At 50.5% G+C, this 22,477-nt stretch overlaps 1 protein-coding gene across 5 annotated transcripts; it reads right to left on the bottom strand.

Moving 5' to 3' along the window:
* Positions 1-1,212: 1,212 nt before the first annotated feature.
* Slc45a3 (solute carrier family 45 member 3) lies at positions 1,213-21,808 on the bottom strand. 5 transcript variants are annotated; one of them, XM_060364254.1, is made up of 5 exons: positions 21,788-21,808; positions 7,679-8,069; positions 6,171-6,956; positions 5,406-5,671; positions 1,213-2,873 (listed from the first exon to the last, which is right to left on the bottom strand). In XM_060364254.1, exons 2-5 carry the CDS (start codon positions 7,881-7,883, stop codon positions 2,436-2,438), a joined length of 1,695 nt encoding a protein of 564 aa, XP_060220237.1. In that variant the 5' UTR covers positions 7,884-8,069; positions 21,788-21,808; the 3' UTR covers positions 1,213-2,435. The 5 variants fall into 5 exon arrangements, with proteins under 5 accessions (XP_060220237.1, XP_021492088.1, XP_021492087.1 ...); XM_021636413.2 differs by lacking the exon at positions 21,788-21,808 and adding an exon at positions 21,424-21,536; XM_021636412.2 differs by lacking the exon at positions 21,788-21,808 and adding an exon at positions 21,401-21,528.
* Between the last annotated feature and the right edge of the window lie 669 nt (positions 21,809-22,477).

Raw genomic sequence — 22,477 nt, 5'->3', positions numbered from 1 at the left:
TTCCACGATGGCCAACCATTCAAATATACAAGCCATAAGGGCCAGTCTTATTCAAACCATCCCACCAAACAACAGAAAGAAAAACTCTCCTTTGGCAGCTGGGGAAAGCTGTACATGGTTGGAATAATTCAAAATTATTCTATCAATAATTAATAATTATTCTATGTTTCACTAGATAACATGGTGTTATGGTCAAGTAGTCTATTTTTAGATTGTATGTGTACATGTGTGCATTTGGGTGCCTGCAGAAGCAGGAAGAGAGTGTTCAACCCCGTAGATCTGGAGTTACAAGAGCTTGTGGGAGTTGGAAACAGAACCCCTGATTCTTTGTAAGAGCAGCAAGTGATCTAGGCCACTAAGCAATATTACCAGCCTGACTCCTTTTCTTAGAGCTACATACCAAAGTTTTACAACTGAAATAAAATAGCCTGGCACGTAATTTAAAACTAACCCCTGGAAAGGAGCTGAAAACAAATTGCAGGTTTGAGTTGTGAAGCTGGGCTCCGGTTGTGCCATACTACTGGAGGTGCAGTGCTGTGGGACAATTTTCACAATAAAGGCAGATAATATGGAGAACCTTTTAAATAATATTTTACTATTATTTATGTGTGTGTGTGTATGAGAAAACCAGATCATCCCCTGGGACTGGAGTTATAGGTGGTTCTGAGCTGCCTGATACAGGTGCTGGGAATTGAACCTGGGTTCTCTGCAAGAACAATATGTGTTCTTAACCACTGAGTCATATTCTCCAGACCCATGGAAAACATTTTCAAAAGTAAAATGAGCCCTTCCATGGGTATTAACTGTAGAGACCACTCTAGAATGTCAGTGGCAAGAAGGCCAGTCAGGGTTGGAGAGCTCAGGGAGATGGCAAGGACTGAGCTTGACCAGAGGCTGGAGGGAAGGGTACGTAAAAGGATGTTGTCACTGCCTCCATGTGCCAGCTATACTTCTCCTCGTGGCCTTGCTGTGAATGCTCCATCTTCTGTGGCCCCTTTTGAAAACGAAAACTGCGCCTTGATTCGCTTAAGAATCTTCCCGTCCTCCTACCCTCAGTCCCATAAGCCTGTACCTGGATGATGGTCCAAGGCTCCATCTACTGGCCGCAAGTGGGAACTGATGCTGCCAAAGCTAAGTGCGTCCCCAGGAACTGAGTGAGGCAGATTTTAGAAGGGCCTCCGTCCCACTCAGAAAAAACAAACACACACCATGTAAACATATAGTAAGCTTTAATTTCACCACCATAAACATTATACTCTGATTTATCCTGTACAGTATAAAATATTTACTCTGCTAAATAAATAAGACATAACATTATTGCAACCAGCACTGAAATCCCCCCAGACAAGAGTTCTGTGGCTCTGTCAGGGAGTACTCCTGAGTTTGTATGAGATTCCCCAGGCTGTGACAGATATGTCCCAGAGGCTGAGATGGGCAGAGGCCTAAGGAACCACACTTGTGCTTGGCGGCCAAAAAGCCCCATAGAGGTCATGGAGCCAGTGGATAGAGTTGGAAGGCCAATCTCTTTACATAAGTCAGTCCCATAGTGGGGAGTGGGGAGTAAGGGAGCCAAGATGGGTCAAGGGAAAATTGGGATTTGGTATGCTGTATACCTTGAGACCCATGCCATTTCCCTCAATGCCCAGCCTAGAATTGGGACATCTCATGGCTCTCAACTAGAATGCATAGATTACCCAAGGTACTGTGCTGGGCAGTTTGGGGGATGATATCTATCACCCTAGAAGAGGAATCTGGAAATATCTAGCACAATGACCAGCTATTTTAGGGGAATCAGTTCTTGGGGATCCCAACCTACTCAACTCTTAGGCACAACATAAAAATGCTGGGAATGAATTTTCTTCTCATTTGTTAAATAAATAAATTAAATATTTAAAGGCCTGTGTCTCCATGATGGCAACACAAGGGCCAATAAGCAGAGCAATTTCCTGAAACAGTTGGCGGGGGAGGGTTCAGCAAAAAGGCAGTGCTGTGGACCACGTGTTTTCATCTTGCCTACTAGGGCTTCTCCTTCCAACTTCCATCCTGTCGAACCCTGTGGAGGAGAGTTTCCTAGGAGAAACTCCAGTGCAAGAGCAAGAGTGGCCTTGGAGGGAGATTTGTTCAGGTCCCCAAATCCTTCCTCAACCAGGAAGGTTAGTTGTTAACTTGGAGCTTTGGTAAAGCGCCTGTACAGGGCTGCATTTGCATTTCTGCAGAACTTCAGAAGAACACCCTCGTGGGAAGCTGCCAGTGGGCCAGCCAGACTCTGAAGCCAGCGCTGGAAGCCCCAGCTCCTATCTATGCTCACTGCCTTAGGATGGCAGCAGAGAGCTACACCGCTTAGGCAACAACAGACCTGGAGAGTCCAGCTCTGCAGCCCTTTAAGGGCTGAGACCCTGTGAGGCAGACCCCTCTCTTCAATGCCCTACAGCACTCTACACAGAATATTTGGCCAAGTCATTCTTGTCAAACACTACCTGTGTAGCAAAGTAAATGGCGACCAGACCCAAGCCTGCAGCTGATACCATATAGGCAGTGACAGAGTGGCTCAGCTGGACAATGGAGCCCATGAACAGGGATGGAGCCACCTGGGACAGCAGGAAGGCACTGTCCAGGATGGCAAGGTCCAGGCAAATGCCCCGTCCAGTAACAACCTTGGCCTCAGGTGTCTCACCCACTACCACTCGCATGGAGACGTCACAGGCAGAGGCCCCACAGAGAGCAGGTGGAGGCACCAGGATGCTGTTGCTGCCAGGGCCCACATGTCCATTAGGGAAGGGAGCTCCTGGCTTAGGACCTGGCAAGAAGCTGGCTGTCTGGCTGTCCTCACTGCTACCACCTCCAGTGTCCCCTCGGTATTTGGGCAGGAACACCTGAATGTGGGAGCAAAAAGGAAACAAAGATAGGTATGTATCCAGGTGCAGGGATTCCCGGATATGAGAACAGGTCCTCACTGCCTCTAATCCAGGGGCTGTAAGTGGAGTTCTTCAGGACAAGGACAAGTAGCTGAAGGTTCTCCTAGCATTCCTCAGTCCCTACCTGCTGCCTTGCATGGCTGGCAACACTCTGCCCTAAACTTTCCAGGGCAGGGGCTTCCCCTCCTCCTCTTGATCATGTAATCTGGACATTTTATTGCTATTATTTTCTCTCTCTCTCTCTTAACCCCTTGCATGGCAACCAAGAACTGCTTCCAGTGAACCTAAATTTATCTACTTTAACTTAACTTACATGAAAAGCAGCCCAAGTTCCTCATTTTTTAATTATAGAAAAAGTGAGGACTGTTAGTATTTTGGCAGCCTGCTTCTGGGTTGCCTAGCAACCTATGATGTCATCATGTGTCACCAGCCAGGTAGCCACACCTGACAGGTGTGGTTACCTTGCTCCTTAAAAGGATCAATGTGCCACTTTGTCCCTCTCTTGGCTCTTGCCCTCTCCCCTTTCTCTGTCGGGGTGCCCCCCTCATCCTCCTATCATGTCTCATTCTCTCCTTCTCCCTCTCTCTCCATCTCCATCTAATAAACCTCTTTCATATAAAATCTGCTGTGTGCATCATCATCATTATTTGGTCCTAACAGTAAGAAACCAGATAAATGGCTTTCGGGCAAAAAAAAAAAAAAAAAAAAAAAATCTGAAAACTTGGGAGATGGTACTTGATGTGGATCTAGGCAGACCCTTAACTTAGAGTGGAGGAAAAGGAGCAAATTTGAAGCCTGAAGTCTATTCTAGCTTTTCTTATAATAGGTAAGAAGTCAACCAGCTCAGATCCACAGGTAGAGAAAAGTATGGAACCCTCTACAAAAGATAGGAAGAATGGGACAGACAGAAGCAAGACACAGAAGAATAGAGGAATCAAACCCAAAGGAGGCACTTGTCAAGTCCCAAGTCCCACACAGGCTACCTCAAACCCCTGGATACCCTTTCTTCCACTGAACCACAGGGAAGTCTTCACCGTCCTGCCCCTCTAGAGTTCAGGGCCTGGCTAGACATACTGTCCAAGGTGAGGTCACTGTCCCGGCCTTTGGCCAGGGAGAACCCAGAAATTAGGCCTGCAGAAAGGAGAGGCAACGGAAGGCCCTTTTAGTGATCTCTACAGCCTAGCTGCCTGAATCAGAAGCTTTTTAGTTTCTTCCTGTCTAGAGGGCACATGTCCGCCTGACCGCTGGCCCCCACAATCCTAAGCCCCAATGGTCTGCAGCCTCCTACTGAAGAATGAGACAAGGTCTGACCCCTCACTGGTCCTTGTGCCAGGCAGTGCCTAGCAGAGAAACCCACAACTCATCAACTCATCCCATAGCTGAGTAGGTGGCAATGGACAGTTGGACAGTATGCAGGAGCAAGTGTGGGGACAGGCCTCTATAGACCCTTTTTCCTGCTTGCTACCCAAGGAAAGACCAATAAGAGTGGATACTGGAGAGGTCCCTGGGGACAGACATGCTCCTGAGTACATAGAAGAAAGTACCTGGCGTACCCACAGGTGCTCAACCCTCATCTTCGGACAGCACCTATTAAAGCCCCAGCCCAGAGCTCCATGAGAGACAACAAAAGGGACCAGGGTTTCCATTATAAGCCCACCCTACCACATCCCTACAAACCAGCCTATTGGCTGCGGCCAGGGCCAGGTCTCCCGAACTTAAAAACCCTAGAAGGGAAGGCCTGTAGTCTCTCCCCTAAGTTACAGCAACTTGTGCTTCTTTGGGTGGAGTGCTGAATCCAGGTCCTTAAGCTCAGTGAGGACGGTGCAGGAGAAAAAGTGAGGATGCTGTTTGGGTCAAGAAGCCTCCCAAGAAAGAGGGTTTTCAGCAGGGGCTCTTAGTGTGGGCTGAGAAGGTGTCAGGCTCCTAGTTCATTGCTCAGGCAAACAAAGTCAGTACATCAGGCTCAGATATGCAGTGAGGGGATTGAGGACAGAAGCAAAGGAGGAAAGCAGGGAGAGGCAGGAGTAGGTAGGTGGGAGCCAGAGAGAGACACAGATTAGATTAGAAGGTAAATGTAAAAGAGGGGCAGGAAGAAGCTTTCTCCATCTTGCAGCAAGCAGGATACAGACTGATCATATTGTCGCTCTTAAAAGAATAGCTAAGGCCAGGCTATTCCCACTGCCATCTGCTACATACTAGGAACCCACACTCTACCTGTGGATACAATAATAAGGACCAGAACAGAGGACTTCCGGGTAGGCTTATTCTTTAAAATTCCTAGTGAGGGACTTTGCACTTCCTGCAATCGTCCACTCAAGTGCTTTCTAGTTCTAAAGCCAGGAAGTCATTCCTAGAATCTAATCTACACTTCTTCAGCGGCTGAGACTCTGGCCCCAGCTATTCTCTCTGGTCAGAGAAAGCCAAGCCTCTTCCAACATCTCTTGTCAGACACCACATTCTCAGCCCACCCCCACCGTGTAAAGGGAGTACCTGCTTCTCACGATGGTAGAGGGAGGCGAGCGTGTAAGGCAGGATCTGCAAGGCTGAGAAGGTGAACCCGGTGAGAGCAGCTGAGGCTGTCACTATGACCACGCTGTGGGACAGGCATGTGGCAGCAGCAGCCACAGGAAAGGTCATCACACTGGCCAGATAGACTGACCGTGTGCCAAACTTCTGTACCAGCCTGTCCATGACCAGGGAGAAGAACAGGGAGATGGCACACTGCAGGAAGAGGCCCAGGCTGCCCATTCGGATGCCTGGGGGTAAGGAAGAAGCTGGTAAGGACCCTTCAATCTGGGAGAGTCAGAGACTAGTGGCCATGGGAACTTGCTCCCCAGGGCCCTCCCGATCTGCCCACAACCACAGGATCTAGACTGTGATCAGTGAGCATGGCCAGGGCTGTTGACCAATGGCAGAGGAAGATGTTCTAAGGATGTTCCTATACAGGGTATGTAAGGGAGGAAGGGGTGAGGTTCACAAGATGGCCCCACACAGGCTCTAAGACAGCTTTGTGCAATGCCTGAACTAGAAGTCATGGGGAGTTACTTGGAAAGTAAGCAGGGAGTACAAGGCCCCATGGAACTGGAGCCACACAGAACTAGAAGCCCTACTGAGATACAAGGATAGCAGCTGCGTCCATGAGCTGCTGCACATAAATGGATCCTTTTTCCTTGACTAACAGGGAGCTGAGTCCAAGCTGTGAGCATCTTCTGCAGGGCAGCCACCAAGCAGCTTCCACAGGTGCTAAAGGCTTACCTTCATCATAGTGTCTCCGGGCCTCAGTGCCTGGCTCAGCTCTGGGTACACCCTGGTATAGCCCCTCTCCCACAAAGTCTGTGTAGAACAGTGTGAAGGTCATGAGGGCCATCCAGCTGCACAGCTCAGCCACAAAGAGCTGGCGTAGGGTGCGAGGCATGCGGCAGCATAGCTGGTGCAGATGGGGAAATAGGGTGCCCAGATTCCGAAAAGCCAGGCCAACATGGCATGGGCAGCAGCGGCGTGACATGGAGGGCACCAACAACCCTTCTGCTGGTTCAGGTGGGCCCAAAGCTGCCTCCTCGGCCACAAATAGAGTGCCTGCCATGCAGGTGAGAAAGATGAGACTAAGGAGGCCAAAGAGGCATTCTTCCTGAGTACCCAGGTATGGGGCCAGGGCGCTGGTGTCCCAGTCAATGGCAGGCAAGAGGTAGCCTAGGCAGCCCCCAAGGCTGATCATGAAGGCATACACAGAGAAGGCTTGGCGGCAGTGGTCTGGATCCCGGAAGAGGTCGGAGAGTAAGGCCTCCAGTGGGGTGAAGCACACCTGGCCACAAAAGTCCAGCAGCCCCACTCCCAAAATCAGCAGGGCCAACTCCAGGGGCCTGGTATCTGGGCACAGCAGCCCTGCCAGCCAGCCAGCTCTCGGGATGAGAAAGAGGCTTAGCAGGACACCCAGGGACAGAGCCCAGATGAAGGGCCTCCTGCGGCCATACCGCCCACGCCACTGGTCACTGGCTGAGCCTAGGAGTGGAACAGAAACCAGACCCAGTACCGGGCCAATGCCTGCAAGGACAAACAACACAAATTAGTGGCCCAGACAAAGGGGTAAGAAGGGAAAAAAGTAGCTAACTTTTTGAAAAGAAGGAAGCAATGTATCACACTGAGGCAAAACCCCCATACTCTGCATACAGGGAGACTCTGGTCCTCTCAGTCTGGCTGTTATAAACACCTTGTTTTCAGACAAGAAAGTGGTAGTATCCGTGCTGCACCCGAAAAGCAATAGTTATGCAAAGACTCAGGTCTGCTGTGGGTTAGAAGCAGAGTTTAAACAAACAGCAGGATGCCAGAGCCTGCATCCTCACAAGGCTTCCTCTTCTTGAGGAGGGGAAATCACGGAGTAGCCACTTCTCCTTCTGTGGCTCTTGCTGAGTTTGTTCATAGCATCCGAAGCCTACACCACCGGTACTGTGCCTAGGAAAGAGAACTCTGACTGGGAAACCAGAGGGAAGCCCCAATTCTACTTATGAGCAGACATACTAGCTGGGTTAAATAAGACAAACCTAGCCTTCCCAATGCTTCCCTTGTGTGTAAAGTGGATTGACCCCCCCCCCCCAGGACTGTGAGGTGCAAATGAGAACAGGTAATGCCTCTCACCAGGCACTGCCACCCTTGGAGCCACTCCCTGGGCAAGAGAACTGCTGCCTACAGCCCAGATGTACACACTAGAGGAGGAGGAGGAAGAAGAGGAAGAGGAAAAAGAGGAGGAGGACGGTGGAGTGACTCACCCAACACCATGGTCATGAACTTCTCCTCTACTCCTACTTCCAGCAGAAGGGGTGGCACATAGGTAATTCCGGCAGCCAGGCACACCTCCAGGCCAAAGGTCAGCAAGTTGACCAGCAGGAGCTGGGCTTTCCGATGCCGTAGCAGACGGCTGGCCCACAGCCTCTGGATCATGATGGGCAGGGCGGATAGGACTCCAGGGGCCATTCACATACTCCACGGCTGCTTTGGCTCAGCCCTGCCCTGGCTTCTCCTCCTTGCTACCACCAACTTCCTAGGGTTCAGCCAGGCTCCCATTTCGGCCAGCCCTTTGGTGCCAATGCAGCATCTCATCCCACATTAAACATGTCACCGCCTAGTGTCTTGATGGGGGCACATCTCATCAGTCAGATCCTAGAAGGGCAAGACAGTCACAGTCACATGAAATGTTGAGTCGTGAGCACAAGGTCTCCAGGGTTTTTGCTTCACGTCCTCTGAATCCTGTTTATGTAGCACTATGTTCACATAGCCCTGACCCAGATGCTCTGTCAGGAGGCTTATAATAACATTTGCCCATCATTGATATAATTAATAAGAGAAATGACATTTGAATCTCAGTATACCCCAAGGCCAAACAGATGTCCTTTACTTACTTTTGAAGCATCTCTACAATTGTCGTTTTTGGGGAAACTCAGGACTGGCTCTCAAGCAGGCCCCAGATGGCAGTTGCCATGCCCAACTCATTTGTTTTACTCACCAACTTCCCAAATTGAGCCACTCAATTCTTGTTAAAAATGAAAGTTCTGGAGCTGAGAGTGACTGAGAAGTGGCTCAGTGGGTAAAGAGTTTACTGTGTAAACATGAGGCTCTGAGTTTGGATTCCCAGCAGCTTTTTAGCTGGGCATGGTAATGCATATCTGTAATCTCAGCACTGGGAGGCAGAAACAGGAGGATTCCAGAGACAAATCAGGTAAGCCCCAGCTTCAGTGGGAAGTAAGAAAATAAGGTGGAGAGCAACAGAAGAGGACATTTGATGACCAATCTCTGGCCTTTGTGCACAGATACATATACATATGAACTGAACACATACACACACATTTCCAGTCAGGGTGGGGGTCATTCAGTTGGTGAAGTACCTAACACAAAAGCATAAGGATCTGAATTTGGATCCCCAGGACCATGTAAAAGCCAGGGTGGTTGCACTTGTCTCTAGTCCCTGTGCTGGGGTGCAGTCTGGCAGACAGCTGTAACTCATTCACCAGCCAGCCTAGTCAATTGGTGCGCTCCCGGGTCAGTGACTGACCCTGTCTCAAAAATAAAACAGAGTGTCAAGGAAGACATCCTCCACTCACACAAACAAGTACGTACAACACACAAATATGTACCTGTAGCCTTTTAAAAAGTGAAACAGTGAAGTGGCACTCCCTATTCTCTACCTCCTGGCCCAGAGCCATGTCACACTGTAACCCCCACACCCAGGACTGAGATAAGAGGGAAGAAGATAGGGGAAAGTTCCTTTTGTGGGGTTTCCACCCATCACTGGGACATGGAGCCCCTCTTGGTGAACTTAAGCCCAAAAATCTCTCCCTTGAGTTTGCCCTCAAGTTCACGGGAAGCAGGGGGATAGCCCAACCCACATAGTACTTCTCAACTGTCGCAACCAGCTGGGACCATTCCTAAACCCCAGCCTCCCAGGACATGATCCTAGAGCTCAGCAGTAGGTATTAGTTGGTAGCACCTGAGATGATGCCAATGAGCCTTGAGCTAGTGGGATGCCATTACTTCCTAGCTGACCTCTGGCCTCTACTCATACAGCATAGCCATAGTTACTGGATCCACTGGGTAAGCAACCTCCTGTTCTTGCTTCCTGACAGTGGAGCCACTGCTGTTCACTATGCAAACTGTGACAGTAGGGCATACTGGGCCAGCCTTACAATTCCCACACTTATAATACCGAAGCAGGAAGATCATCAATTCGAGGCAGCCTGAATTACACGGTGAGCACTATACTAAAGGAGATTGACTGTAACTTAGTGACTAACATATGTAAAGCCTTGGGTTCAATCCTGTGGCACTACACACACACACACACACACACACACACACACATACACAGGAAAATCTCAAATTAGCATCAAAATGTACCAAGAGACTGGGGGCGCTGAAGGCAGACCCTGGTGAGAAAAGCTAAGAGCCTGCAACCCACATTAATCGCAAAAGAGAAGCAGGAGACAAAACTTGCTACTACACCTCACAGGGACACCTTCCTGCTCCTCACCAATCAACCCCATAAATGAAGAGTGGCTATTTGTGAGGGGGAGGGCTGAGGAGGCTGCAGCTCCCTCCAGATATTCCCTTTGCTAGCTTCACCAGCTCATGATAAAAGGCACTTTTATCTTTTCTACTTTTATCTTGTCCTGTGTGCCACAAAGCATGTAGTAGGTGCTAAGTTCTGCCTCAGAAGGACCAGACGCCATCGACCTGAGTAAAGCCTGTCCATTCATATTGGCCTCTGAGGCTCTGCTGCTGAAAGATCAGGAAATTCAGGGCTTGAGATGAATCTGGTCACCTGAGAGCTCCCTTCCCAAAGTCTCTATACTTTGTTAAGGGGTGGGGCTTATACAAAGGTGGCAGAAAAAGGAAGATAAAATACTGACCCAGTCGTGAAGCAGAGGCAGGTACTGGATAGGCATTAGTTTTGGCTGGGTTACTCTGGGTTCAACTCAGCCCTTTCCCTCCCACTAGTGATCCAGAGGGAAAGCTTCCTCCTAGCCTAGAGCGGCAGGTTCTGGGACAAAAGACTTGTAGCCATTCTAGCCACTCCCCACCCTCAGTCTGGGAGGGATTGGGGCTATTACCTGCACTGGGTTTAAGGGACCAGGTCCTCCTTGAGCAAATAGAGACTTTGCCAGACCCAACCTCACCCATAAACCTGCCCTCATTCTCCAAGTGCTTCTTTCTCCTTTAGTCAGGTCACTCCATCTGCCTTCCCTCCCTCAGTCCTCTACGAACCTTTGTGAGTGGGAGTGGGGAGCTCATAGGCCCATGAAAACAGAAACACAAGCATTTTCCCATCCTCCTATGGCCCAGGCAGCTTCTGACCTAGGGTCCTTCTCTCCACCCCATAAAGATTCTCTACCTGGTAAAGTCTGGACCAGAGGCACACACAGTTCATGGAAATGAGGGGGGAGGGTAGAAGGTAGGCAGGTCCCAGTTTGCTGTGCCTGCCCTCCTTTTCATACTTACTCTGCCATGGAGGTCCAGGCACTCCTGAGAGCCCAACTTTTCTGAGCCCAGAAATAGCCAGGAATTCCAACCCCCAAAGAGCATTCTCCCCAAAGCCCTACTTTCTTATCCCAATGCCCCACCCTCCTCAAGTGCCTCCCTGCTCCACGTCTGCCAACCCTATTGCCAAGCCCCACACTTTAACTCCAGCTGACAGAATTACCCACCAGGTTCTTTGCTCTTGATACAGAGGCAGAACCCCGGTGCCATCCTGGCAGCAGCACCAGCGTTGTGTGCTCATCAAAGCTAGAAAGGAACAGACCGTGGTGTTTGCCCCTTCCAGTCTGGACTCCCTCATCCTCCTGGAGTTAATGAACTCAGGCAGGGCAACAGGGACTAACTCTCCCTGTTCCCTTCCAGTCTCATTTTAAGGTCCTTTCCCCCAACTACTTCCGGAGCACTTGGTCTGGCAAACAGAAGATCAATGAGCAGGGCCAGCCTCAGACTGTTCACCTGGAGAGGAGGTGGCAGGAGGAGGAGGAGAGAGGAAGGACAGGTCTAAGCAGCCTGCAGAAGCCCAAGTCCTTCTCAAGCTTCAAACTCTTCCCACCTCTGTGGGTCCTCTCATGGCCTGACATCTAGAGAAACAGAAGAAACCATGTGGACCTTTCGTGGAGCTCTCCATGAAACCATCCTTTCTCAACCCTATGGCAATCACAGCTAAAGCCTGAAAGGCATGGTTGGGGTGTCAGTGAACCTGGACTTTAGAGAGTTTTGTGAACTCAAGATACAGCACCAGGCCCCAGGGCAGGCAACTCTTTGACACCCACCCCAGCAAGACTAGGGACCTAGGAAATATGTATGCAAAGGAATGAATGGACACAGCAGAGGTGGATGCTGAAGGATGGAAAACTTAAGTATTCCTCCCAAACATAAGAATCCCAATGAAGGACCCAGAAAGATCCTACTGACCCAGAATCCCAATGAAGGACCCAGAAAGATCCTACTGACCCAGAATGCCTCCATGTCACCCCCAGCAGGCAGCCTAGAGAAGTGAAACTGAGTCACTGGAACAAACAGCCTTAGACAGAGTAGAGGCCAGCACAGGAAAGTGACCCAAGTGAGAGCCGCACTTCATCGCTCAGTAAGGGAAGGGAGGATCAGAAGCCACATAAAGGGGCCTTTGAGGGCTTTCAAAGGGGCTCCTGCTACCCCACAAGGCTGAGGTGGAGCAGGGGGAGCAGATACCCTTTGCTGACAGAGGCCACAAGCAGCAGTCTGGGGACAGGCCCCGCCCCACCACTGTCAGACAGCAATTCTATGGCCTCTTTATGCATGCCAGAATCCCCACACCCCACCCAGGCACATCAAACAGCCTCAGCCCCAACCCCGACCCCGCAGGCTCCGTGACCCTGTGTCCTCCCTTCACACTCACAAAGAAGGCTGCTTTCTCACTGGCTGGGTTCCGCTCGAAGCCCAGAACACACTTGGCTATCCCTTACCACAGCCCTCTGTCCTTCCCAGAGAGAGAAACCTGGTAGGGGGTGTCTCATATCAAGGCACAGCCAAAGAAAGGGGTTGATCACCCGAGTTCAACTTCCCTGGCCCACTCCAGGCAAGGCTAGAGAGAAAGGGAATGGTGACCCCTGCTCCTCCAAAGTGGACTGGATTCAACATTTCCAAGTGGAGCAGACCTTCTAGGCTGGCAGCAAGAAAGATGAGTGCTTCCCCCCACAGCACTCTTAACGCCCATACCCTTGCCTCTGTCCCAGGAGACCAATGCCATGGGCCTTGCCTAATAAAAATTGGCACACTGCACTTCCAAAGTGCAGCTGGATCCTCATGGTAGCATCATAAGGGAACATGGGGACAAAAGAAAAGAAAAGAAAAGAAAAGAAAAGAAAAGAAAAGAAAAGAAAAGGCAAAAACAATTCCCATGAAGCATTGAGCTTGCTCTTTTAGAACCCTTTTTTACAGTTCTTGCATGTGTGCTGTGGAAATTTCTACCTGGGCTGCTGGGATGGGAGTGGGGGTTGGAGGTGCAGCATGACACCATTGAGCTTTGATGCTTTCTAACCTGCTATTCGGTCTTTGGTTTTCTGGGGCCAATTATTTCCCAACAGGGAGGGTCTCTGTTTATACCTTGTCCCACCCAAGAAAAACTCAACAGTGACTGTACAAACAGCACCACCTCACAGGCATCTGAGGACCCCCCTCACAATGCATCCTCTCCACTTTGAGGGAATACTGACAAAGAACAGGGCTGGGCAGAGGGAAGGGGGACCCAGCCCCACCTCAGGGCAGGTTCCCTAGCTCCCGCCTCCATCCCATGGCTGGGAGGCTGGGGATTTAGAGTTCACCCTGCTGAGCTGCCTTTTCTTCCCTCAGACTGGAAGCCTTCTGCTTAGCAGCTTGTCAGAGAGAGTGAGGGGCTGCAGGCCGGGACACAAAGGGGGATTAGGGAGAAACCTCTGGGCCTGCAGAGTAATCCATCAAACTCTCCCCCGCTGCCAGCTCCAGCCCCTTCCCACTCAGTTCCCCTTCCAGCTGCTATTGGCCCCCCACCTCCTCCTGCTCCAGAGCCCTGTCACAACCAGGCAGCAAAGAGAATCCCAGGCCCGGGGCGGGGGGGGGGGGTGTCCCAGGGGCATACCAGAGACACTGGGAAAAGGGCAACAGCTCCCTCCCCCCACTCACTCGAAATGTGTGAAAACCCAACAGGTGGCAGTGGCTTGGAGGAAAGTTGCTTTTGTTGCGGTGTCTAAGAGCCTTGTACAGATTCGGGAAGGAAACAAATGCTAGAGACTGGGGGAAGGGGAGGGGAAAGGGACAACAGGCTATCCCTGGAGCCAGCAGCGATCTCCCCTCCCCTTCTCTCTCCAATTTGGTGACCAGTCCCGGGGCTGGCCTGAACCTCACCATGGCCAGCAGTCAGTTCTGACCAGCCTAAGCTTAAGCCAAGGCTGCAGTACCCCTTAGGTCTCATGGTCTGCCCCAGTGACAGTCAATACACATGGGTTTTGTTTCCAGGCACCTGGGCCTCCCCACCTAACCAGGCTTCATTGCTGACAACAGCTGCCACCCAAGGTCACACTGTGTGTGCCCTCCATACCAGGACAGGTGGCAGTCTTCTACAGGGAACCCTCTTTCACCCCTGGGACTGGAAACCTGAACTCTCGAAGGTTCCATAGTGATCTAGTTTTGTGGGGGTCAGCAAGGTGGACCTGGGTCTGATGCCGGTTTCAGTCTGTTTGTAACTTGACCTACTGACTTTTTAGTTTCCACATCTACAGTTCATAATTGCAGCCTGTATGACTGCTACACACATAGCAGCCCTGCTTCCAGTTTACTCTGCCAGCCACCGGGTGATGGGGTACAGTTAGGATGCCTGTTTCATAGAGGGAACCGATACCACTGACTTTAAGCTGCAAGTAGGGCTCAATGGTGGGGTGCTTGCCTAGCACACAGAATGTCCTGGAATTAAACCTACAAACCACAACTCAGAAGCAATGTAGTATGTGAGAAAAAAGATATAAAGCACCTTTGGTGGGGGAACCTGGGAGTGGCTTTTTCCTGTCCTAACATCTCGCCCAGAAAGATCCATCCTGCCTTTCTCCTCCGCTTCATCTACAAGGCCTCTCACCAGATCCCAGCAGCCCCCAAAGGCAAGAGGAATGCTAAGAATGTAAACGCCTTCCCAGGTGCTGGTCCCAACAGGTGAGCCGAGGTCAGTACCAGAGATCTGCTGCACAGGGAAGGCTGTCCCTTGCTTACCAGACAATTGTTTCCACCCACAGGGACAATGATGCCAAGGGCTGACCCTACCAACTGTCCAGCGGTTATTTAGCATATGCTGGAAGCTTGGTATACCTTTTCTCTTTTGGGATTGGGAGTGGTGGTATTTGAAACAGGATTTCTCTTTGTAGCCCTGGCTGTTTTGGAACGCTATAGACCAGGCTGGCCTCAAACTCACAGGTTACCCCCTTTTCCCCCACCCCACCTCCTGCTGGAATTAAAGGCGTGCCCTGTCACCACCCAGTGCTTGGCAGACCTCTTAATAAAGGTCTACCATACAGAGTTGGTTTTTAATATTCTTATTTCACAAGAAGGAAATGTAAGTTTCTAGTTAGTTTCAGAGAATTTAATTAACACTTCTAAGGTTGAAAAAACTAAAACCAGGAAATTTGTGACCCCTTGAAAATTCTGGAAAACACTTTGAACTGAAAGCCAGAAAGATGGGAGTCCTATTTTGGCCACACTGGTAGCTATGTAACACCCCAGGACTCAGTTTCCATACCTGTAAAACGAGAGCTAACCTAGCTAATGTCTAAGGTGTACAGTCAGGTGATCCAGCACCTGTCCTGAGCCTCGGGTAGGGTGATCTCATGGACAGGTGCCCACTGACAAGGCCACAGAGCATTAGGGAGGGGCTTGTCACAGCCAGTCTTTACCAATGAGTCAGGGAGATCCAGTGGGGAAAGAGTTCCCCAGCTCACTTACCCTATCAGACCTGTCCACACTCCGATCAGACACCAGCACTGTGCCAAGGTCAGAAGTCACCTGAAATGCAGCCGAGTAAGCAAGGGACAGACCTGCTCTCTTCCCTTCTCTCTCCTAGAACTGGACTCTGTTCCTGGCAGAAATTAGTAACTAAATTCTTTCTCTTCTTGATCCACAATAAACACAGGGTACAAAGAAAAAAAAAATCCCGAAGTCCTCCACAGAGGAGGAAGGGAACCCTGGGAGGTAATGAGGGTCTTGGCACAGTCTCTAGGCCACCGGGAAATTCCCTTCCACTCTTCCAAAGCCTTTGCAAAGTGAAACTTCAACATCCCTTCTCTCGGTGAACTTGATACCTGCCAGTCAGCCAGGCCAGCCTGGGCAGCTCTTCCCATGGTGCACACAGCCAATCTGAGTCCCCCTCTTAGCCTCGCCTCTCCCTGGAGGTGAGATACACAGGAAGGGTGGGGGGAGGGGGCTCAACATTTAGGTCAAATCCAAAAGTGAGCTGAGCATTCCAAGAAGGTGATGTCCATCTCTGGATGGCTGGCCTGCCTCCAGGATTGCAAATCTGATGGCCTCTTGGGTTCTATCTGCTCAGATGGCTCTGGGTCACCAGTTCTGTGAAAGTGTGATCTCAAAGATGAGGAACACACCTGTAAATCCTGGCATTAGGGAGGCTGAGGCAGGAAAATTATGAGTGTGTGTCCAGCCTGAGCTATAGCAAGATCCTGTTTCAAAAGAGATTAAAAAAAAAAAAAGCTAGGTATGATGGGACATTTTTAGTCCCAGCAGAGGTACGTGTATCTCCATGAGTTTGAGGCCAGCCTAGTCTTCACAGTGAGTTCTAGGCCATCCAGGACTACACAGTGAGATCCTGTCTCAAAAACAAAGCAAACTGAGGATCTAGGTCAGTGGAGAGAGTTCATATAGCTTACTGAAGGCACTTGGTTTGACCCCATGCCCAGAAATAACAAAATGAAACAGTTACTCAGGTGAATAAGGTAAGACCCTAAAAGAGACTTTTAAGAAGCTAGTCTATTCATCCTTGGAAGAAGTATACCTCAGCATGCAACCCAAGCACCCCCAAAGAATGCTAAAGAGCCCTAAAACGTGCCCGTCAGTACCGACTGAGCCACAATTGTTTACCACCTCCCCTCCCCACAACAGTGAAACTGCTGTGGGGACAGAAATAACTGATTACAGATAGCTCTGATTATCAGGAGAGAGAAATATGATAAAATGCAATCCATGTGCAGTAAGGTGGTACAAGTGCTAAGACACAGGCCAGCAAGCAGGGGACGTGGCAGCGGTGTAGTCAAGGCTCTTCCTGGAGGACGCAGACATGTGGCTGAGTCATGAAAAGTAAGCAGGTGCTACACAGAAGGGCACACAGCCCCTAGAGCATGGGATTTCCAAACACATACACCCCTCCTACTGGCCTCTCTCCAGTGAGGTATACAGGAAAGAACATGAGAACCAAAGCCACACAACTGGGTTCTGATCTGTGTGTCCCAGATGATCAATTCACTAACACTTGAATAGTGTTTGCTTCCAACTACTTCCCCTTCCGAAAGAGCCTCTGCCCTTCACTTGAACCCTCTACAGCTCAAGCCCCACACCTACTCCTCCAGAGCTCCCTGAACCCCAAAACGTCATGTTCTCTCCCTCCCCCACCTCTCTGTTGCACTAAGGCACAACGCTAGATTCTGCCCCTAGTCTGCCCTCAGTCTCCAGTTTGCCTCTTTCCTATGGCACCCTCCCCAGGTAGCACAGACAGACAGAAGCAGACCAGGAGCCCAGGCCCTACAGTCTAAGACAGGAAGGTCTTAGACAGGCGGTCTAAGCCCAGGCTAAGACAGGAATCTCTTGATTGGACCAGGAAGCCGAGGAGTCAGCCAAGGACAAGTTCAGGTATCTGAGTGCACAGATCTCCAGCAACAGGAGCTGGGGATCTACAATGGCTGCATCCCTAGGGTGGCTAAGTGCTCCTAGCTCAGACACTGTTTGCTAGCTCAAAGTATACTTGTGATTAGAGACTTGGGGGCTACTGACAGTTCCTCTCTAGGGAAAGGAACTGCTGTTAGGGGCTGGCTGGTCCTAAGGGGATCCCATCTGGCAGGGCATTTAGCCTGGCCTGGGTTTGATAACCAGTAGAAGTTGAGCTAGGAGATGCCTCCTACCTTCTTCCTGCTAGCTTGTCCCAGAGCCCCAGAGAATGTGATTTCCAGTTAAGGAACAAGAACAAACATCTTTTGAGTATATATCTGGTTTAGGCAGGCTTTGCAGACAATTACATCACATCTAATTCCCACCACAGCCTTGAAGGGTGACTAGAACCTCCACTTTACAGACATGGAAATAAAGCCAACAACTAGGCATGGGGACATCTCCAACATTACAGTTAAAAAGGCTCCCCATCCCAATTACTCAAGGAAGGAGGAAGAAAAACAGACCAATACCAGAAAACAGGATTAAACAGGTAATTCTGGCCAAAGATCAGGACATTGATAGGACTCTGTCTCTAGCCTCTGCCCCCAGGCAGCAACACTCAATACACTAGACAAAGCTCAGCACTCCAGCTCTGTTGCTGCGAGTCAAGTGGCATCAGCATTTGAGACACTGGGCCTGGTACCAACTGGTCCAGGCTCCACATACACTGTCTAGAAAACAGGGCCACTGCCTTTTGCTGGGAGGGCTGGGGAATCTAACTCAGTGACAGAATGCATGCTGAGAGAGCCAGGCTAAGCTTTCCTTGTGGATACCAAAAAGTAGCATGAAAGCTCCCTCCTACCCCTACCCCAAGGCTGGAGAGAGACAACAGAGAGGGCTCCAGGGCACTCTCCCCATACAGTCTTCCAAAAATTATATATAACCTTTCGACATGGAAGGCTCTTAACCTTTCAGGGCATATATTCACCTCCTTTGCCTCACAGTACCCTCCCAGCACCTATGATTATATTCTTGGGAGGGAGGCAAGCAGCGGTTTCTACACTAATCATAAAATGCACTAGGAAGTACAGAGAGGGGAAGAGGTCAAGATGTCCACCCAGTCTTGGTTTGTTCTTTGCACTGGACTCAAAATTTAATTGTTCATGGCTTTCGTATGGTTATATATGGTGGTGTTCCCTGGCTAGGAGACCAGTTTCTAAGTGAATCCACAATGACTGTCTCCATCGTCAACAAATAGCAGCAGCTGACATTTATCAACATCTCCATAAACAGCTGCTCTGCTCAGAGGTTTACCTGAAGTCATCTCTTTAATCCTGAAATCCTGGAAGGAAGGTCCTAGCATGCTTGGTTTACAGAGGAAACAGAAGGCTGATAACTTACTTTGGAGGAAATGGGATTCGATCCATTTGCTAGAGCCAAGTCTTTTAGCCACTTAAACTTCTCAAAGCACAGGAGACCTTGTCCCCAAAGAAGTAGGCCTAGAACAGTCTCTTTACAAAAAATAAAAAGAGTAGGGCCCAAGCCAGGCATGATGGTATACACCTATAATCCCAGCACTAGGGAGGTCAAGACAGAGTTGTGAGTTCAAGAGCATCCTGAACTACATAGACACAGTCTCAAAAAAACAGACAGCAGCCTTCTTCCCCCCACCCTCCGAGTCTTGGGCGATCCATCCAGACAGAGGTGATAAATATAATAGTTAAAACTAACATTTAGGGCTGGAGAGGTGGCTCAGAGGTTAAGAACACTGGCTGTTCTTCCAAAGGTTCTGAGTTCAATTCCCAGCAACCACATGTGGCTCATAACCATCTACAATGAGAGCTGGTGCTCTCTTCTGGTTCTCAAGCACACATGCAGGCAGAATGCTGTAGAAATAATAAATAAATAAAATTAAAAAAAAAACCCTAACATTTATTGAACACTGACTGCATTTCAGACAAATAACAAAACGGGTTTTGTTTTTGTTTTAGATAGTCTCATGTAAGTCAGGCTGGTCTGGAAGTCATTACATAGCCTTGAACTTCTAATCCTCTTGCTTCTGCCTCTGCAGTGTACTGAGATTACAGGCCAGCTCGCTGGGCTAAAAACACATAGTTAAGTTCTATTTGTGTTGTTTAATGAAGTTACATTTTTAGACTGTGTATACCTTTGTTAGTGCTGAGTGTATTTGTTGTAATTAACTGAAATAGCAGAGCTGTGCAGAGGGTATGATCATTGTCATCATCATCCCCATTTTACAGAAAAGTTAGCGAAACTTGCAGACCAGTGGAGCACAGCCAGTGGAGTGGAACGGGCGATAGAAAAGCCGCCTTACGCCTTTGTCATCCCTAAAGTGCTACAAGGTTTTAATGGTCCAGAGGTTACCACCAGAAATCAGTCTTACTTCCAGTGACCTCGGACCATTCCTCTCCATCTTCCTGCTTTCTCTCTCCACCAGTGCTCTGCTTAGGCTCAGTTCCAGCTTGGGACCAGAACACATCTTTTCCCACCCTAGCAGCCTGCAGAGCATAGTAGACCACACAGGGACCTTGTCCAGCTCCTCCCCCTGTTCCTTAGGGTTTACTCAGTGAACCAGGAGGAGGAAGGGGTTTTACCCTCCCCTCCAAAGCGCATAGGAAAGCTCCCTTTGGCAAAGACCCTAACTAGGGCCAATATGTCCACAGCTGTATTTTTATCTTTAGACTCATCCAGTGAGCCAAGCTCCATTTTCTGGGCACTTGTAAAAAGTACAGTCTTGCTTCCAGGACTGCCCTGGAGCTGGACGGGTGGGAGATAAGGGAGGAATGAGAGGATGAAATGGATCCAGCAGAAGGGTCGGAGGCTTCACATCGTGCCCCACTTACTCCCTAGGACATGGTGTTCTGTAAGGTCCCTCTGCTTCCTGTCCAGCATACACTCCTGGGCCCTCCACTTCCCAGCTCCATATGTCAACCTGTTCCCAACACCTTAGGCACGTGAGCCTACACCAAATCTGCACACACTAGGAAAGGGATTATGCTTCATGCATAGGAAACAGAGATTAGAAACATCAACAGTCTCACCTTCGCTCCTGCTGGGAGCCCAGCAAGAGTCATTTTGAGCCATGTCTATGCCTTGCCCGTCTGCCAGGCCTTGCCTGGGCTATTCAAAGTTCAGCTTAGCTAGGATAGGGTCTGGCACAACTGAACATCAAGTTCTCTGCAGATACCCATTGGGCCAAACTCTTCATACCTCCAACTCAGACTCCTGGGGAAAGAGGAAGCACCGGGTACTCCGTGGCCTCGGACGAGTCAAGTGCGTGTCACGAAGGAGGGGGTTGAGTTGGAGGTCAAGGGAGAGAGCAGTCACAGGGTTCTCTGGCGGAGAGCGGAGAGTAGGGAAGGGCTGAGCCTGCAGGCTTCTGGGTTTTCTCCACTGGGCGTGCTGCCGCCCACCTAGCGCTCTCTCGCTCCTCAGAGTACTCCACATTTCCACCTGAGCCTCGGGACACAGGAGTCACAGCCGACGCTGCTTTCCCCTCCGCAGGTGGGTAGCGGAGGCGGGGGGTGGGGCGGGGAGGGAGTACAGGACCGCACACATACACATACACTCACAACTCCACCAAAGCCTTGCCCCAATTCTGGGGTGATGAGAGGCGCCCCCCCCCCGCCAATGATCACGGAACCCAGCCGAAGGCCCCTTGCAGGGCTCCCCTAAGTGTGGACCATGCGCGCCGCGATGACTCATCTGCCCCTTTCGGGTGAAGCCCAGACAAGGAAAGAAATAAACTCAACTTTCCAAAGAAAACTACGGCGGGAGGCTACAGCAGGGGCGGCCGGCCCTCCACGGCTCCGTTCCCGCCCTTCGCGCGCGGACCGGGACAGCGAGCGCCACAGCACTGCGCTCTCAGAGGAGGCGCACTCGGCGCGGACGCGAGCGGACTCCCGCTCTGGGCACCGGGCCGCCAGGGGCCGCACCCTCCCCGCGAGCCTCCACTCGCGCAGGGCCGGGACGCCACGGCGCGGCCCCATCCAGCGGGGCGCAGAATGCCACCGCGGAGCAAGGCCACCGGTGCGCTCCTTTTCCACCTGGATCGGCCCCTCCCCTACCTGGCCCGGAGCGCGGCTGTCACCTGGGGCTGGCGCGTGCGAGCTCGGACCCCTGTTTCCCCAACGCGCTCCAGCGGGCAGCTTTTAAATCTCCAGGTTACTCGGTGGGGGGAGAGAGCATGCGCGCTGGGGCGGCCAGGAGGGGGGCGGGGCGAGGCGGGTCGGAGGTGGGGGGGTGCTGGGAGGGGATGGAGGGGTGGGGCTGGTCCCCAGGGGGAAGAGAGCGGGGAAGTAGGGAAACAGTCTCCTTTCTGGTCGTGGCCGGACGGGCAGCCCCCGCGTGGCACCTAGACTGCCCTGTCATTATCTAGGGCCGTGCACCGCCCCCTTTGCCGCTCGCCACCAAAACATTTAAGTAAAAACTACCCGGCTCCACGGGGTACCAACCCTCCGCTCTCCGAGCCAGTCTGCGACCATTGCCCGCACGTGCCGTTCTGGACATCCTGCTGTCAAGGCACAGCTGCCACCCACCCGCTCTGGGCCATGCCTTGAAAGGATCTGTCACATTCTGAGAGTTACCCTCCCTGCTCTCAGAAAGCTAACTCAGTGCCTCTTTATGCGACTCAAAGACAAACTCCCAATTCTTTTTTTTTTTTTTAACTTGTGGGCGTGTATGCGGAAGGAGAGGTGATAAATTGCCACCAAAATGTTCCCAGTCAAAGTTTCCAAAATGCTTTGACTAGCAGGAAACCAGTTCAGGTGGGAGGCAGATCACTGCAATCCTAGGCTGACCCCAGGGTGGAGGTTGGGAGCTTTATTGTGCTTCTTTCATCCATGGAATTTTATAAGGTGGAGAGAAAATCATTTAGGCAACTTGTTGACACAGGCTAGGCATTTCTGCAGATCTTCGTGGTACATGGAACTCAACTAACCATAAAAATATTAGAGGGAAATGTTGCATTGCTGGTATGTGTTGTATGTTGGACTGAGGATTATTTTCATTGTCTCAGTATGAATATGAACAGACCTTCCCTTGTCATTATTCTCTGAGCAAGATAAATAGAACAAGTGCTATCCTATGTGAGCATTTACATCATATTAAGTATAATGTCTCAATGAGATGAAGTCCACAGGGAG

The sequence above is a fragment of the Meriones unguiculatus genome, chromosome 11, assembly GCF_030254825.1.
Source record: "Meriones unguiculatus strain TT.TT164.6M chromosome 11, Bangor_MerUng_6.1, whole genome shotgun sequence".
Lineage (NCBI taxonomy): Eukaryota > Metazoa > Chordata > Mammalia > Rodentia > Muridae > Meriones > Meriones unguiculatus.
The sequence above is the reverse complement of the archived record's forward strand: the minus strand, read 5'-3'. Positions and strand labels throughout refer to the sequence as shown.

Bases quoted from the DNA above. Each gene is read 5' to 3' on its own strand.
- Slc45a3 (XM_060364254.1), bottom strand. From the start codon at position 7,883: ATGGCCCCTGGAGTCCTATCCGCCCTGCCCATCATGATCCAGAGGCTG. The intron at 5,672-6,170 runs GTAAGCCTTTAG...CCTTACCCCCAG, and splicing joins CCGGAGACACTATGATGAAG to GCATCCGAATGGGCAGCCTG. The intron at 2,874-5,405 runs GTACTCCCTTTA...TCCCACATTCAG, and splicing joins TCTACCATCGTGAGAAGCAG to GTGTTCCTGCCCAAATACCG.